This window comes from Arvicola amphibius, chromosome 10, assembly GCF_903992535.2.
Source record: "Arvicola amphibius chromosome 10, mArvAmp1.2, whole genome shotgun sequence".
NCBI classification, from domain to species: Eukaryota; Metazoa; Chordata; class Mammalia; order Rodentia; family Cricetidae; genus Arvicola; species Arvicola amphibius.
In genome coordinates this window covers 74,081,900-74,096,472 of record NC_052056.1, presented here as the reverse complement: position 1 = coordinate 74,096,472, position 14,573 = coordinate 74,081,900, and the positions used below count along the sequence as shown (strand labels likewise).

At 38.8% G+C, this 14,573-nt stretch overlaps 1 protein-coding gene across 1 annotated transcript; it reads right to left on the bottom strand.

The window, feature by feature from the left end:
• Positions 1-7,491: 7,491 nt before the first annotated feature.
• On the bottom strand, positions 7,492-8,430 carry LOC119824293 (olfactory receptor 2L13-like). The gene has a single exon (XM_038344430.1). It carries the CDS (start codon positions 8,428-8,430, stop codon positions 7,492-7,494), a length of 939 nt encoding a protein of 312 aa, XP_038200358.1.
• Positions 8,431-14,573: the final 6,143 nt, after the last annotated feature.

Sequence of the window (14,573 nt, the reverse complement as noted above, 5' to 3'; positions counted from 1 at the left end):
CACAAATAGCATAAGATATCTGGGAGTATCTCTAACCAAGGAAGTGAAGGATTTATTTGACAAGAACTTTAAGTCTTTGAAGAAAGAAATTGAAGAGGATACCAGAAAATGGAAGGATCTCCCCTGCTCGTGGATTGGGAGGATGAACATAGTAAAAATGGCAATTCTACCAAAAGCAATCTATAGATTCAATGCAATCCCAATCAAGGTCCCATTAAAATTCTTCACAGAGATTGAAAGGACAATAATCAACTTTATATGGAAAAACAAGAAACCCAGGATAGCCAAAAAAAATCTTATACAATAAAGGTACTTCTGGAGGCATTACCATCCCTGACTTCAAACTCTATTACAAAGCTAGAGTATTGAAAACAGCTTGGTATTGGCATAAAAACAGAGAAGATGACCAATGGAATCGTATAGAAGACCCGGATCTTAAACCACAAACCTACGAACACCTGATTTTTGATAAAGGAGCCAAAAGTACACAATGGAAGAAAGAAAGCATCTTCAACAAATGGTGCTGGCATAACTGGATGTCAACCTGTAGAAGAATGAAAGTAGATCCATATCTATCACCATGCACAAAACTCAAGTTTAAATGGATTAAAGACCTCAATATTAATCTGAACACATTGAGCTTGATAGAGGAGAAAGTGGGAAGTACTCTACAACAAATGGGAACAGGGAACCGTGTCCTATGCATAACCCCAGCTGCACAGACATTAAGGGCAACATTGAATAAATGGGACCTCCTGAAGTTGAGCAGCTTCTGTAAAGCAAAGGACATTGTCACTAAGACACAAAGGCAGCCTACTGACTGGGAAAAGATCTTCACCAACCCTGCAACTGACAAAGGTTTGATCTCTAAAATATATAAGGAACTCAAGAGACTAGACGGTAAAATGCCAATTAACCCAATTAAAAAATGGGGTGCTGAACTGAACAGAGAATTCTCAACAGAAGAAGTTCGAATGGCCAAAAGACACTTAAGGTCATGCTTAACCTCCCTAGCTATCAGGGAAATGCAAATCAAAACAACTTTGAGATATCATCTTACACCTGTCAGATTGGCTAAAATCCAAAACACCAATAATAACCTTTGCTGGAGAAGTTGTGGGGTAAGGGGTACACTCATCCATTGCTGGTGGGAATGCACACTTGTGCAACCACTTTGGAAAGCAGTGTGGCGGTTTCTCAGGAAATTCGGGATCAACCTACCCCAGGACCCAGCAATTCCACTATTGGGAATCTACCCAAGAGATGCCCAATCATACAACAAAAGCATATGCTCATCTATGTTCATAGCAGCATTATTTGTAATAGCCAGATCCTGGAAACAACCTAGATGCCCTTCAGTGGAAGAATGGATGAAGAAACTGTGGAATATATACATGCTAGAATACTACTCAGCGGTAAAAAACAATGACATCTTGAATTTTGCAGGCAAATGGATGGAAATAGAAAACACTATTCTGAGTGAGGTAACCCAGACCCAAAAAAATGAACATGGGATGTATTCACTCATAATCGGTTTCTAGCCATAATTAAAGGACATTGATCCTATAAATTTGGGATCCTTGAGAAGATAAGAAGGTGAACTCCCAAAAAAAGATATAGTAATCCTCCTGGTTATTGGAAGTAGACACGATCGCCAGGCAAAATTGGGAACTTGAGGGTTGGGCGAGACTGGGCCAAGGGAAGATGGGGAGAGAAAAATGTGAAGGGGAGAACGGGGGGAGCTCGGAGGAATGGGGTGCTTGGGATATAGGAAGGGTGGATATGGGAGCAGGGAAGCATATATCTTAATTTAAGGAGCTACCTGAGGGTTGTCAAGAGACTTGACCCTAGAGGGGTTCCCAGGTTTCCAGGGAGACGCCCCCAGTTAGTTCCTTGGGCAGCTGAGGAGAGGGAGCCTGAAAAGGCCAGTTCCTATAGCCATACTGATGAATTTCTTGCATATCACCATAGAACCTCCACCTGATGATAGATGAAGAAAATGACAGAGCCCCACATTGGAGCACCGGACTTAGCTCCCAAGGTCCTGATGAGGAGCAGAAGGAGGGAGAACATGAGAAAGAAATTCAGGACCGTGAGGGAACCTCCAGCTGGCGACAGATGGGAAGGTGACTGAGCCCCACATTGGAGCACTGGACTGAGCTCCCAAGGTCCTGATGAGGAGCAGAAGGAGCGAGAACATGAGGGAGAAAGTCAGGAACGTGAGGGGTGCGTTCACTCATGGAGACGGTGGGACAGAACTAAAGGGAGATCACCAACTCCAGTTGGAATGGGACTGATGGATCATGTGACCAAACCCATCTCTCTGAATGTGGCCAACAGCGGGGGCAGACTGAGAAGCAAAGGACATTGGCGCTGGGCTCTGATTCTTCTGCATGGACGGGCTCTGTGGGAGTCTTCTCAGCTTGGTCGATCACCTTCCTGGACCTGGGGGGAGTTGGGAGGACCTTGGACTTAGCATAGAGTGGGGAACCCTGATGGCTCCTTGGCCTTGAGAGGGAGGGAGGGGAGGTATGGGTTGAGGGAAGGGGAGGGAAGGGGGAAAAGGAGGGGAGGGAAGGGGGAGGAGGAGCGGAGGGAGGGGGGAGGAGGAGGGAAGGAGATGGAAATTTTTAAATATAAAAAAAAAAATAAACCATGAGAAAAAAAAAGAATTATACTGGGACTTTAATGGGGTTGAAATGAATTTGTAGATTGTTTTTGGTAGGATGGCTATTTTTACTATGTTAATTCTACTGATGCCTGAACAAGGAAGATCTTTTCATCTTTTGAAATCAACTTCATTTCTCTCTTTCAAAGATTTGAAGTTTTTATAATATAAGTCTTTCACTTGCTGGGTTAGAGTTATGCCAAAAATATTTTATGTTATATGGTTATTATGAAGGGTGTTTGATGACCTGATTTCTTTCTCAGCCCAGTAATCATTCGTTTAGGTCTGCCTGCTGTTTTCTATATATCTCCAAGTCTTTGATCATGAAAGTGTTTTTAATTTTGTCAAAGGCTTTTTCAATATCTTATGAGATGATCATGTGGATTTTTTTTTAAGTTCATACATATGGTAAATTACACTGACAGATTTCATATGTTGAATCATCCCTACATTTCTAGGATGAAACCTACTTGATCTTCATGGATTATCTTTTTGGTGTGTTCTTGGATTCAGTTTGCAAGTATTTTATTTAGTATTTCAGTATTGTTATTCATGAGGGAAATTGATCTGTAATTCCCTTTCTTTGGCTGTCCCTGTTACGCTACACATTGTGTCCCATAAGTCTATGTTGTATATTCATTTTCATTGAATTCTAGGAAGTGTTTAATTTCTTCCTTTATTTCTGCCTTGACTCAGTAGTCCTTCAGTAGAGAGTTGTTCAGGTTCCATGAATTTATAGACTTTCTGCTGTTTCTGTTGTTGATATCCAATTCTAATCCTGGTTGTTCTAATAGGATGCAGCAGGTTATTTTAATTTTCTTGTATCTTTTGAGACTTGTTTTGTGACCAAGTATGTGGTCAGTATTGCAGAATGTTCTATGAGGTACTGATAAAAAGGTACACTCCTTTGTGTTTGGGTGAAATGTTGTATAGGTATCTGTTAAGTTCATTTGATTCATAATATATGTTGACTCCATTATTTCTCTGTTTGTATTTTGTCTGTATGACCTGTCAATTGCTGAGAGTTAGGAATTGAAGTGTATGACTATAAATCTGTAATATTTCATGTGTGATTTAAGCTTTATTCATGTTTCTTTCCCAAACATGAGTTACCTTGTGTTCAGCACATTGGTTAAGAATTGAAATGTCATCTTGGTGAATTTTTCTTTGATGAGTATTAAATGTCGTACTCGATCTCTTTGGTTAATTTTGGTTGGGAGTCTATTTTTTTCAGTACTAGAATAGCCATACTAGCTTCTTCTTAGGTTTCTTTTCTTGGAAAAACTTTTACCAACCCTTAACTCTGAGGTAGCATCTATCTTTGATGTTGAAATGTATTTCATGTATGCAGGATTCATCTCAAAGAGGAAATGAGAAATTCCCTCAAAGAAATGGATCCTGGCTCAGGTCTACTCCCTTGAAGGTCCCAGATTCATGCCTGTACCTGCAACAGTCTCTGGCTCTGGCCCACTCACTCAGCGGTTGCTCCCCTGTACCTGCTCCTGTGGAGTTCATTGTCTCAGGCCTGCTCTGGCCTAGGTCGCTGGCCCAGTCCTGCCTCTGCAAATTTCCCTGGTCTGGATCTGCTTCTCCTCCCATGGAGTTTACCTTCTCAGGCCCTCTCTGGCCCAGGTCACTGGATCAGTCCTGCTTTTGTGGAGTTTGCTGCCTCAGGCCTGCTCTGGCCTAGGTTGCTGGCTCAGTGCTCCAATGGAGTTTGCTGCCTCAGGCCTGTGAAAGAATATCTATCCAAGTTAGGAAATGGTTCTTTGTCAGTTATCTTGACCTTGGTGCAGTAGGAGGTCTGTGTTTCTGATAGGTGTGGCCTATATCTATTTTTTCTGACCCATATGGTGTTGTGGGAAAATTATCTGTATTCTGTAAATTTATATAAAATTTATATTTTAAGGCTGGGATGGGGTGGTGAATGCAACCAGGCGGGAGTTCCTTTGTTTCACTAAGCTTCCAGGAAGCAAGCTCGGCCTTTTGTCTGTGAGGCCCCTGGCTAGCAAGGGGCCCTGATCCTGTACCAAAAGATCCATCAGAGGGGTGAGTGTGTTCCTGACCAGCAGCAGAAGTCCCGGAAACAGAGCACAGACATTCTTCAACCCCTTAATCTTTCTGGTCATTCTACAGGGGCTTCACAGCCCAGCTACTGCCTCTCTCTTCCTATTCCATCCCAGCTTGTACCCAGGAACCCCTTCACTTCTTCAAGGCCATAAGATTCCCCCAGCTCAGCCTGTTTGGGGGCTGGGAGGGGGTGGTGAGTGCAACCGGGCAGGAGTTCCTTTGTTTCACCAAGCCTGCAGGCAGAAAGCTATGCCTTTTGTCTGTGAGATCCCTGGCCAGCAAGGGGACCTGATCCTGTACCAGAAGATCTATCAGAGAGCATTTGAAGGAAGAGATGGGCAGGTAAGAATTGCTCCAACAATCTGAAAAACAACATGATAACACCAGAACCCAGCAAATATACAACAGGAAGACTTGAACACCCTAATCCAGAAGAAGTTGAAAAAAATGACATTATGAAAGTGATAGGGTCCCTTAAATAGGATGTGAAAAACTCCCTTAAAGAAATGGATGAGAAGAATAACAAAAAGTTTGAAGAAATGGGTAAATCTATAAAAGATACCCTAGGAAACCAAGGAAAAAAAACAATCAAACAGATAATGGAAACAGTTCAAGACTTGAAAACTGAAATGGAGGCAAGGAAGAAAACAAACTGTGGGTCGGCTGGATGTGGAAAATCTAGGTAAATGAACAGAGACTACAGAGACAAGCATAACCAACAGAATACAAAAGATAGAAGAATCTCAGGTGCTGAAGACACCATAGAGAAAATAAATGCACTGATCAAAAAAAAGAGCAAATCCAACAAATTCTCATCACAAAACATCCAGGAAATCTGAGACACAATAAAAAGACCAAACCTAAGAATAATAAGGGTAGAAGAAGGAGAAAAATTACGGCTCAAAGGCCCAGAAAATATATTCAACAAAATTAAAGAAGAAAACTTTCCCAACCTAAAGAAAGATATTCCTATGAAGGTTCAAGAAGCATACAGAACACCAAATAGACTGGATCACCACAAAACACAAAACAAAACACAAAACACAAAACATACAGAATAAAGAAATAATATTAAGAGCTGCAAAGGAAAAAGGTCAAGTAACTTATAAAGGTAAACCTATCAAACTTACACCTGCCTTCTCTATGGAAACCATGGAAGCCAGAAGGTCCTGGATAGATGTACTGCAGAAACTAAGAGACCATGGATGCAAGCCCAGACTACTATACCCAGCCAAGCTTTTGTTCATTATCAATGGAGAAAACAAAATATTCCAGGATAAAAACAAATTTAAACAATACATAGCCACAAATCCAACCTTACAGAAAGTAATAGAAAGAAAACCACAACCTACAGACTCCAACAATGCCCACAATAACTCAGACATCTAGCAACTCTTCACCAGCACACCTCAAAGAAGGGAAACACACAAACTCTACTACCAAAAAAAAACAGAATTAACAACAACTGGTCATTAATATCACTGAATATCAATAGACTCAATTCAACTAGAAAAAGGCACAGGCTAAGAGACTGGATGTGGAAACAGGATCCAACATTCTGCTGTTTGCAAGAAACACACCTCAACCACAAAGACAGACATCTACTTGGAGTAAAGGGTTGGGGAAAGGATTTCCAATCAAATGGGCCTAAGAAACAAGTGGGTGTGACTATACTAATATCTAACAAAATTGACTTCAAACTAAAATCAATCAGAAGAGATGGAGATGGACATTTTATACTCATAACAGAAACAATTCATCAGGAGGAAGTCTCAATCCTGAATATCTATGCCCCTAATATAAAAGCACCCACTTATGTAAAAAGATTGATGACTATCTTAAATATCACCATAGAACCTTCATGCAGCAGGAACTGATGGGAGCAGTTGCAGATATCCACAGCAGAGCACTGGGCTGAGCTCCCAAAGTCCAGTAGAAGAGTGGGAGGAGTAAGAATACAACAAAAGAGGTCAAGCCCATGATGGGGATGCCCACTAAAACAGCTTACCTGAGCTAATGGGAGCCCACCATCTCTGGACTGACAGTGAGGGAACCAGCATGGGACCAAACTAGGCCATCTGAATGTAGGTTACAATTGTAAGGCTGAGGCAGACTGTGGGACCAATGGCAGTGAGACCAGAATTTATCCCTACTGCTTGTAGGCTTTTTGGAACCTATTCTCTTTGGAGGGATACCTTGTTCAGCCTAGATATAATAGGGAAGGCCTTGGTCCTGCCTCAAAGCAATGTCCTAGACTTTGTTGATTCCCCATGGGAAACCTGACCCTCTCTGATAAGTAGATGGGGGTTGCAATGGAGGGAAAAGTTGAGGAAGTGGGAGGAAGGTAGGAAGTGGTAACTGGGATTGGTATGTAAAATGAGAAAAGATAGTTTTTTAAATAATTAATTAATTAAAAAGAATGAAGGCAAAATATTTGAACAAAGCAATATATTTATATTAATTTTATAGAAACATGCCAATATCAGCATATTACAATAAACACACAAAGTATATCTCATGTTGTGTTAGTATACTAATTCATTGTCTAATAATTGTCATTAAAATAATTGACTATTATGTTATAATTAAGCATGTGAATAATTATACTAACATATAATGAGAAATGTATTATTTAAACTTAACTAGTAATGAATCACCAGAAAGGTATGGTATGCGTGGCACACATATTTCCAATAGACAGCCCTGCTTTGTGACATTCTTCATTAAAACTAAAAGGAGTAAAAAGGAAATGATCAAGTTTTGGTGGAAGAAATTGTCCCAATGACTCTTGTCATGGCTCCAAGGACCTCCTTATTCCTCAGGCTGTAGATGATGGGGTTCAGCATTGGGGTGAGGATAGTGTAGAAGACAGCCAGAATCTTATCTTCTGTGGGGGAGCGAAGACTCCTGGGTCGAAGATAAGTGTAGACAAAAGGTGCATAGTAAAATGTCACCACAGTTAAGTGAGTTGAACACGTGGTGAAGGCCTTTTTCTTTCCCTCTTTTGAGTGCATATGGAAGACAGCAAAAAGAATGCGTCCATAGGAAGCTGTGATGCCAAGGAAAGGAAGTAGGAGAAACAGGCTTGTGCTCACAAACACCATGTACTCATAAACCCAAGTGTCCATACAGGCCAGGGGAAGCATGGCTGGGACATCACAGAAGAAATGGTTAATGGACCTAGAATGGCAGTAAGGAATGTGAAGGGCATAGACCGTATGTGCTAAAGAGTTGATTGAGCCCAATATCCAGGATCCTATAATCATCTTTAGGCACATCAATTTGCTCATGCGGATAGGATAATGAAGAGGGTGGCAGATGGCAACAAAACGGTCATAGGCCATAGATGCCAGGAGCAAGCCCTCGGAACCCGCCATGGTCAGAAAGAAAAAAGATTGCACTCCACAGCCTAGGAAAGAGATAGTTTTCTGACCAGAGAGGAAGTTGAATGCCATCTTGGGAACAGTGGCAGAGACATCCATCAAGTCCATAAGAGAAAGTTGACTGAGTAGAAAGTACATGGGAGTGTGGAGCCTGGGATCCACATGAATGAGGTGGATCATTGTTGAGTTGCCAAGCAAGGCCACAGAGAATATGGAGATGATGAGCAGTAAAAGCAGAAGGCCTGTTTGGTTTTGTGGAAACAATCCTAACAGAATGAAATCACTTGAGCTCTGATTCAATTTTTCCATGAAAACGTGTTGCTATATCTTTCTTGAAAAAGAATCTTATGAGCACAATAGACTTTTCAGATGAAATAGAACAAGAGAATATAGAGGCACTGTCTTGTAGTGAATGCTTGCACTGAATTGCTCTTCCTGCAGCACAACCCTTCTGTTGAAATGATAAAGGGGTTGAGAAAGAAAACAGAGAAACATCACCCTTCACAATAGCCAGAAATAACATAAAATATTTTGGGGTAACACTAACCAAAGAAGTGAAAGACCTATACAACAAGGACTTTAAGTCTTTGAAGAAAGAAATTATTTTGAAATCTGAACTGAATGTTCCTTGCATCTTGCCTCTGGCCAAATTCCCAATTCAGAAATATCTCTATGGCTTTATCAAGGGTGGCAACATGAGTAAGATAGCTCACAACTTTCCCTCTAGACAACTCTATGCAAAAACCATTATGTAGATCATCAACTGACCTTATAAAACTAAGAAAGCCTCTAACTTCTGTATCACATACTTTCTGGCTTTGTTCTCATAATTGGCTATACTGCAGACAGATCTCTGGGATCTGTGCCTTGGTGCTCTGCCTCTCAAATTCTCTAATAAATCTTCCCTTTTTTGAAAATTCTCTCCACTCCCAATTCACTGTTCTGGTACTAAAGTTTGTGTGTGCTCAGATCCACACTAGTGATAAGATGTTATTTGTGTGTACTTACTCTATAAGCAGTGCTTTGATTTTTGTAAATTTTACAGAAATTAATTGAAAGCACACCCATAAAAAACATCTTATACAATAAAGCATAACAAATATTACATATTGCCTAATATGTATTTTTGTAATCATTTACAATTGCAAATATTATAGAAACATATTCAAATAGTATAAATGTTGTTTATAAGCATTGCTTTCTCCTTACTCTAAAGTTCTGGTTTTTGTACATCATTAAGAGGAGTGAGAAGCCCTTAAAAAATATGTTCATTGGGGCTGGAGAAATGGCTCAGCAGTTAAGAGCACTGCCTGCTCTTCCAAAGGTCCTGAGTTCAATTCCCGGCAACCACATATTGGCTCACAACCATCTGTAATGAGGTCTGGTGCCCTCTTCTGGCCTGAGGCACACACACTGACAGAATATTGTATACATAATAAATAAATAAATATTTTAAAAAAATATGTTCATTGAGGAAGAAATGTCCATGTGTGCCTTATTTATTCTTTATGGAGGCTGAAAAATGCAGGCCCATTTCCACCTTTTCTGATGGTCAGAGAATTTGGAGATTTGACAGCCATAGTTGCACCTCCTAACTCAGGAGGTGATTGCTTGGTTCTTTTAAATTTAAAGTAGCATTGGTGCCATCCTGAGGGCAGGTGGTCAGGATGTGCAGAGATGCTTCTGTTCCTTTCTTTTGTAACTATGAGGTTACCTAGGGAAGGGCAGTCTGTGACCTGGTGTAGGTGACTTGGAGTACCTCTCTAGCTAGACAACAGAATGCTAATGATTGGATGTCTCTGAATTGACTGTGTGAGTAAACCTTTTGTATCTTTTGTATCATGTTAATGAAGTCTTTTGTTACCTTCTCCTCAGTTTACATTGGGTATAAAAGTTGTGGTAAAATAAAGGTGGGTGATTTCAGGGTCTGAGGAATTCCTGAAATACCCTATCAATACTGTCTTATGTTTTCTGTCTTCTTATTTTTTTGTGTCTTCATATTCCTGCTTTTATTTCTTCCCACACCCCTACTCTGGTAAGAGGTGATTTTTGTCAAGGCCGTTCCTCAACAATTCTGCTCACTGATATTTTTAATTTGTTATATCTTCATTCTTTTTATATATGTACTTGTATGGAAGACAGAATATCTTTGGAACAATCAGTATACTTCCTCCTCCCTGAGTACCAAATTCAAATCATCAGGTTGGAGATAAGTGTCTTTACATGTTGAGCTATCTGAGCAGCCCAAAAAACAAAGCAATGCTTTGTTTTGATTTATTAATATTTATGTCACATATATTTTACTTACACACTTTAGACTTCAAAATTAGTGAACAAATAAATTAAAACAAGAATAAAATTAATAATTTTTGTTTTATATATATGTGAATATTCATATTCTAAATACATAAATATGTCTTCAGTCTGTATGATATTACAGATTTGTATATATATGTATATATTTTTTTCAAGAATGATTATTTAGCTTTGAATAATTGAATTTGCAAGAGAGCAAGAAGAACACATGGTAGAAGCTGGATAGAGTAAATTATAAAATGAATCTGATATGGCTATATTATAATGCAAATATTAAAAATATTATCTGAAAATGTTAAATGAATAAATTTTCTGTCACAATAATGTTTCCTATATGTTTTTATTGCCAGTCCTCATCATAGGCTTGCCTCAGTAATGGTCTCTCCTACTGCTCCTCTATTTCATCTGATTCTTCTCCATTTACACTCAAGGAAAAAAATCTAAAATTATGATTTAATATCTCTCAGACACACATTTTCTTTCTTCTCTTACCTGTCCTCAGTATAGGAGTCCATGCTTTACATGAGTGTATCCTTGTATCTGAGAGAAACACTAAAGACAGGGTGTGAGCAGGTTATTGGCCTGGATACTAATGTCTGATTACTGATAATTTTCAACACTAAAGAACAGCAAATAGTATTTTGTGACATTTATTCACATTTAGCAACAAATTATTTAGCTTTCCATATGTTTGTGGTGAGCACAAAAACAATTGTAAATGCCGGGTGGTGGTGGCGCACACCTTTAATCCCAGCACTCGGGAGGCAGAGGCAGGTGGATCTCTGTGAGTTCAAGGCCAGCCTGGTCTACAAGAGCTAGTTCCAGGACAGGCTCTTAGAAAGCTGCAGAGAAACCCTGTCTCAAAAAACCAAAAAAAAAAATGTAAAACAGAACTTGTGACATAAAATGGAAATAGAATTTTATAGTTATCTAATTAAGAGATACTGACAATGGGAAATGCATACGCAAATACATGACAGGTGCACAGGATCACTTGGCATAGACTAGATATGAGAAAAGAAGGAATTTTGTGTTTCTTTATTACCTTTTAAAAATAAATGCTTATAAGATGATCAATAAACATGAAGTATAAATAAAAACCACAATCACCAATTCTATTGTACACCCTCAAAAATATATTTCCTGTTAGTAGACAGTTGCCTATTCTGTTTGTTAATGCAAACAAGATCATGGTTCTTTAGCACAAATTAACAAGGTGTTTACTAAAATAGACCAATAAACTCAAGCATATGACCTGATGTCATATAATAAATCTTCCTATGAGTAAAACATGCAAAGTAAAAGAGACAGCTTGATTGGAACCTGCCTGGAGCAACTAGGTGGATCCATGTAAGCAGGTCTTTGTGAAGCCCACTACTCTTAAGTGATGAATAAGGAACAGGGTTGGGAGGAAAGGTAAATGAGGACAAAAACAATGAGACTGTTGGTTATAAAGGGCTGTTGTGAGGTTAATTGTGTAGGCAGAAAAGGACTTGAAATCTGATATGAATAAAATGCTAGAATAAGGAGAGCGATGTGCTCTTAGCTTCTAGACCTCATACCAGATGCTCTTATTCAGAAGGGTACTGCCATGAGTACCATGCCGAGAAGACTAGTCAGAGGGAATACAATATCTGGTGACTTATCTGAATTTAGAAACAGAGCCAAACATTCCACAAAACCACTGACACCTGGGTACATTAGGACAATGCGATACCTACCTGGTCATAGGTTCCTGTCTGATGAGTCACTGATGTCTACACCCTGGTCAGCACTTACACAGAGCAGACTCTCAATCTGTGTGCCTGTTGAAATGAATAAAGCAGTATGCTTAGAGATAATAGAATACAATTGTTCATACTGAAAATGTCATTTTAAAAGTCAGTCTTCCGCATTATGATTTGTGAATAAAGAAAAAACCCTTAGGGGTACTTTCTTTACATCCTTTATCACAGGTTTAGCTGGAGAGGAAGGAACATTCCAGTCATCCCAAAAGGAGATGTTTCCAATATCCAGCTTTGGCCACAGAATCCGTACTAAACTTACACATCATATGTTTGATTTCTACAAAAGAAATGCACAGGTGTGTGCTGCCAGATCACTTTTCCATGGTTCATAAATATCTTTGAAGACACTTACAGCAGAAATTATTTTGTTTCCAATGTTTAGAAACTATCATTTAGGCATTAGATATTAGGAAACAGCTGTTTTCATGAAGCCAGATACCTGGAACTTAATATGTAAGATCCAAGATCAGAAATGAAGTTCCTTACATTGGTAACCAGATGATTTCAATATTGGGTGTGGACTTTACTTAATACAGAGTCACAGAAAGAATTTCTCTATTGACTATATTGTAACTTTAAAATCTTGGAGTGACTGCAAGGTAGATATAATGTGGGTGTGCTCCCCCCCCCCCCCGATTAGTCTAAGACATAAAAAAAACATAGAGCTACTTAAAAGTCTGTCATGAAGAGTTCTGTTATACATGAGTGCTACAAATTCAGGATGTTAATTAATTTTGCCAAAGTTTTAGGTATGTAAACACAACACAGACACACATTAAGAAATCTGCAGAGCACAAGACAAAACAGGGAATTGAACATCAGAGTCTCTGCTTAGTCTTAAAATTTTCCCAGGACACCCAAGAACACAAACCTCAATGAACTGTCTGCATTCCATACATATTAAGTCCTCTAAAAGTGTCCATTTCTTCCCTCCATTCCATATCTAACTTTTCAGAAAACTCAAGACCACAGAAATTCAGCCTCTTATATTTATGGTCATAACTTCTAAAAATAGCACATTGTAGAGTTCAAACATGAATTCACCAATTCTCTTTGTATTTTAGACTAACATGAAAATCATAGCTCTAGAATCTTGCTTAGCAATTCTAACCCAAACCAAATATGCTCATAATGTCTTATGGAATCAGCTTATACATGTATTTTAAATTCATGTTTATATTAATAAGAAAACATACTTTTACAATACAGCCATTCCCTGCAGACAGTCTCTGTGGGTCTTGAGAAGTCTTCAGCTTCCCTCTTTGTTCACATTCCCTACCAGATATACCACAAGATTATCTCGCTTTGCAGTAGCCCCAACTTAAGGCTGAAAATCTGCTTCTCACAGAAGAGCCCCTTCTTCCACCAAAATACCAGGAAAGAAATTTTTAAGAATTATCTACTAGTCATATATTCATGATGAAACTAAAAGCATATCATTAAACCCTTCTGAAATATGTGCAAACTCATTGCTCAGGTAAAACATCATTTCTTGATAATTATTTTTAAATGAAATACAAGAGATTTTAGATTTATTTCAAATAGAATATATTGCTGAAAAACAGAATGGCAAATATTGTATTTTATATGCACAACCTTGGATCACCAAGACTTAGATGTTCTTCTTTTTCCTCTAATTGATCCCTCATGTCTAAATCTACAGAGACAGAACCTTGGCCATTTCTCCTGACTTGGATGCTGTGAGGTAGCTCAGTTCTGAACTTATAAAAATAACTACATGGCAATCGCCACTCCTGCAATCACAAGCTGCTTGAATTAAGGAGAACATATTTCAGAATGTGACTTGAGGGATGTAAAGGCAGAGATGTAAATAATTTTATATACATATAATAGCCCCTCTTTATTAAGTCCCAAAGGGGTCCAAACTGATATACTGAAAGATGGATCTAGACAGAAATTCTACTTTAGTCCAGGGTTGATGCAGAGATCGTGTAGTAAAGTAGATATTAAGACACAGGGTCATCCAGGCTGACAGATCCACCATTGATTAGAAAACAAGTTGATCAAACTTCAAAACAAATGAAAGGTTGTGGCCTAATCTTTAAATTTTCTATTTGAGGGATGTTCCAGGAGCTAACAGGGGAAACATATGCTATTTGCATGTGGAGTGTCTGCAGAAGCGGGAATGAGGTGACGTAGTCTTACTATCCTATTCAACCCATAGTAGGTTGATTAATGAACATCTAGAATATTTAAGATATTATCTGTGCCCTAGAACTCATAGAAATAAATGAGTTTGTTATTTTTCAAACTTTTTTTATTTATACCTTGTGTCTTTCACATCATGCATCTAAACCCTTATTCATTTCCTGTCCCTTTGTTTCCACC

Coding starts and splice junctions, on each gene's coding strand:
- LOC119824293 (XM_038344430.1), bottom strand. CDS start 8,430: ATGGAAAAATTGAATCAGAGCTCAAGTGATTTCATTCTGTTAGGATTG.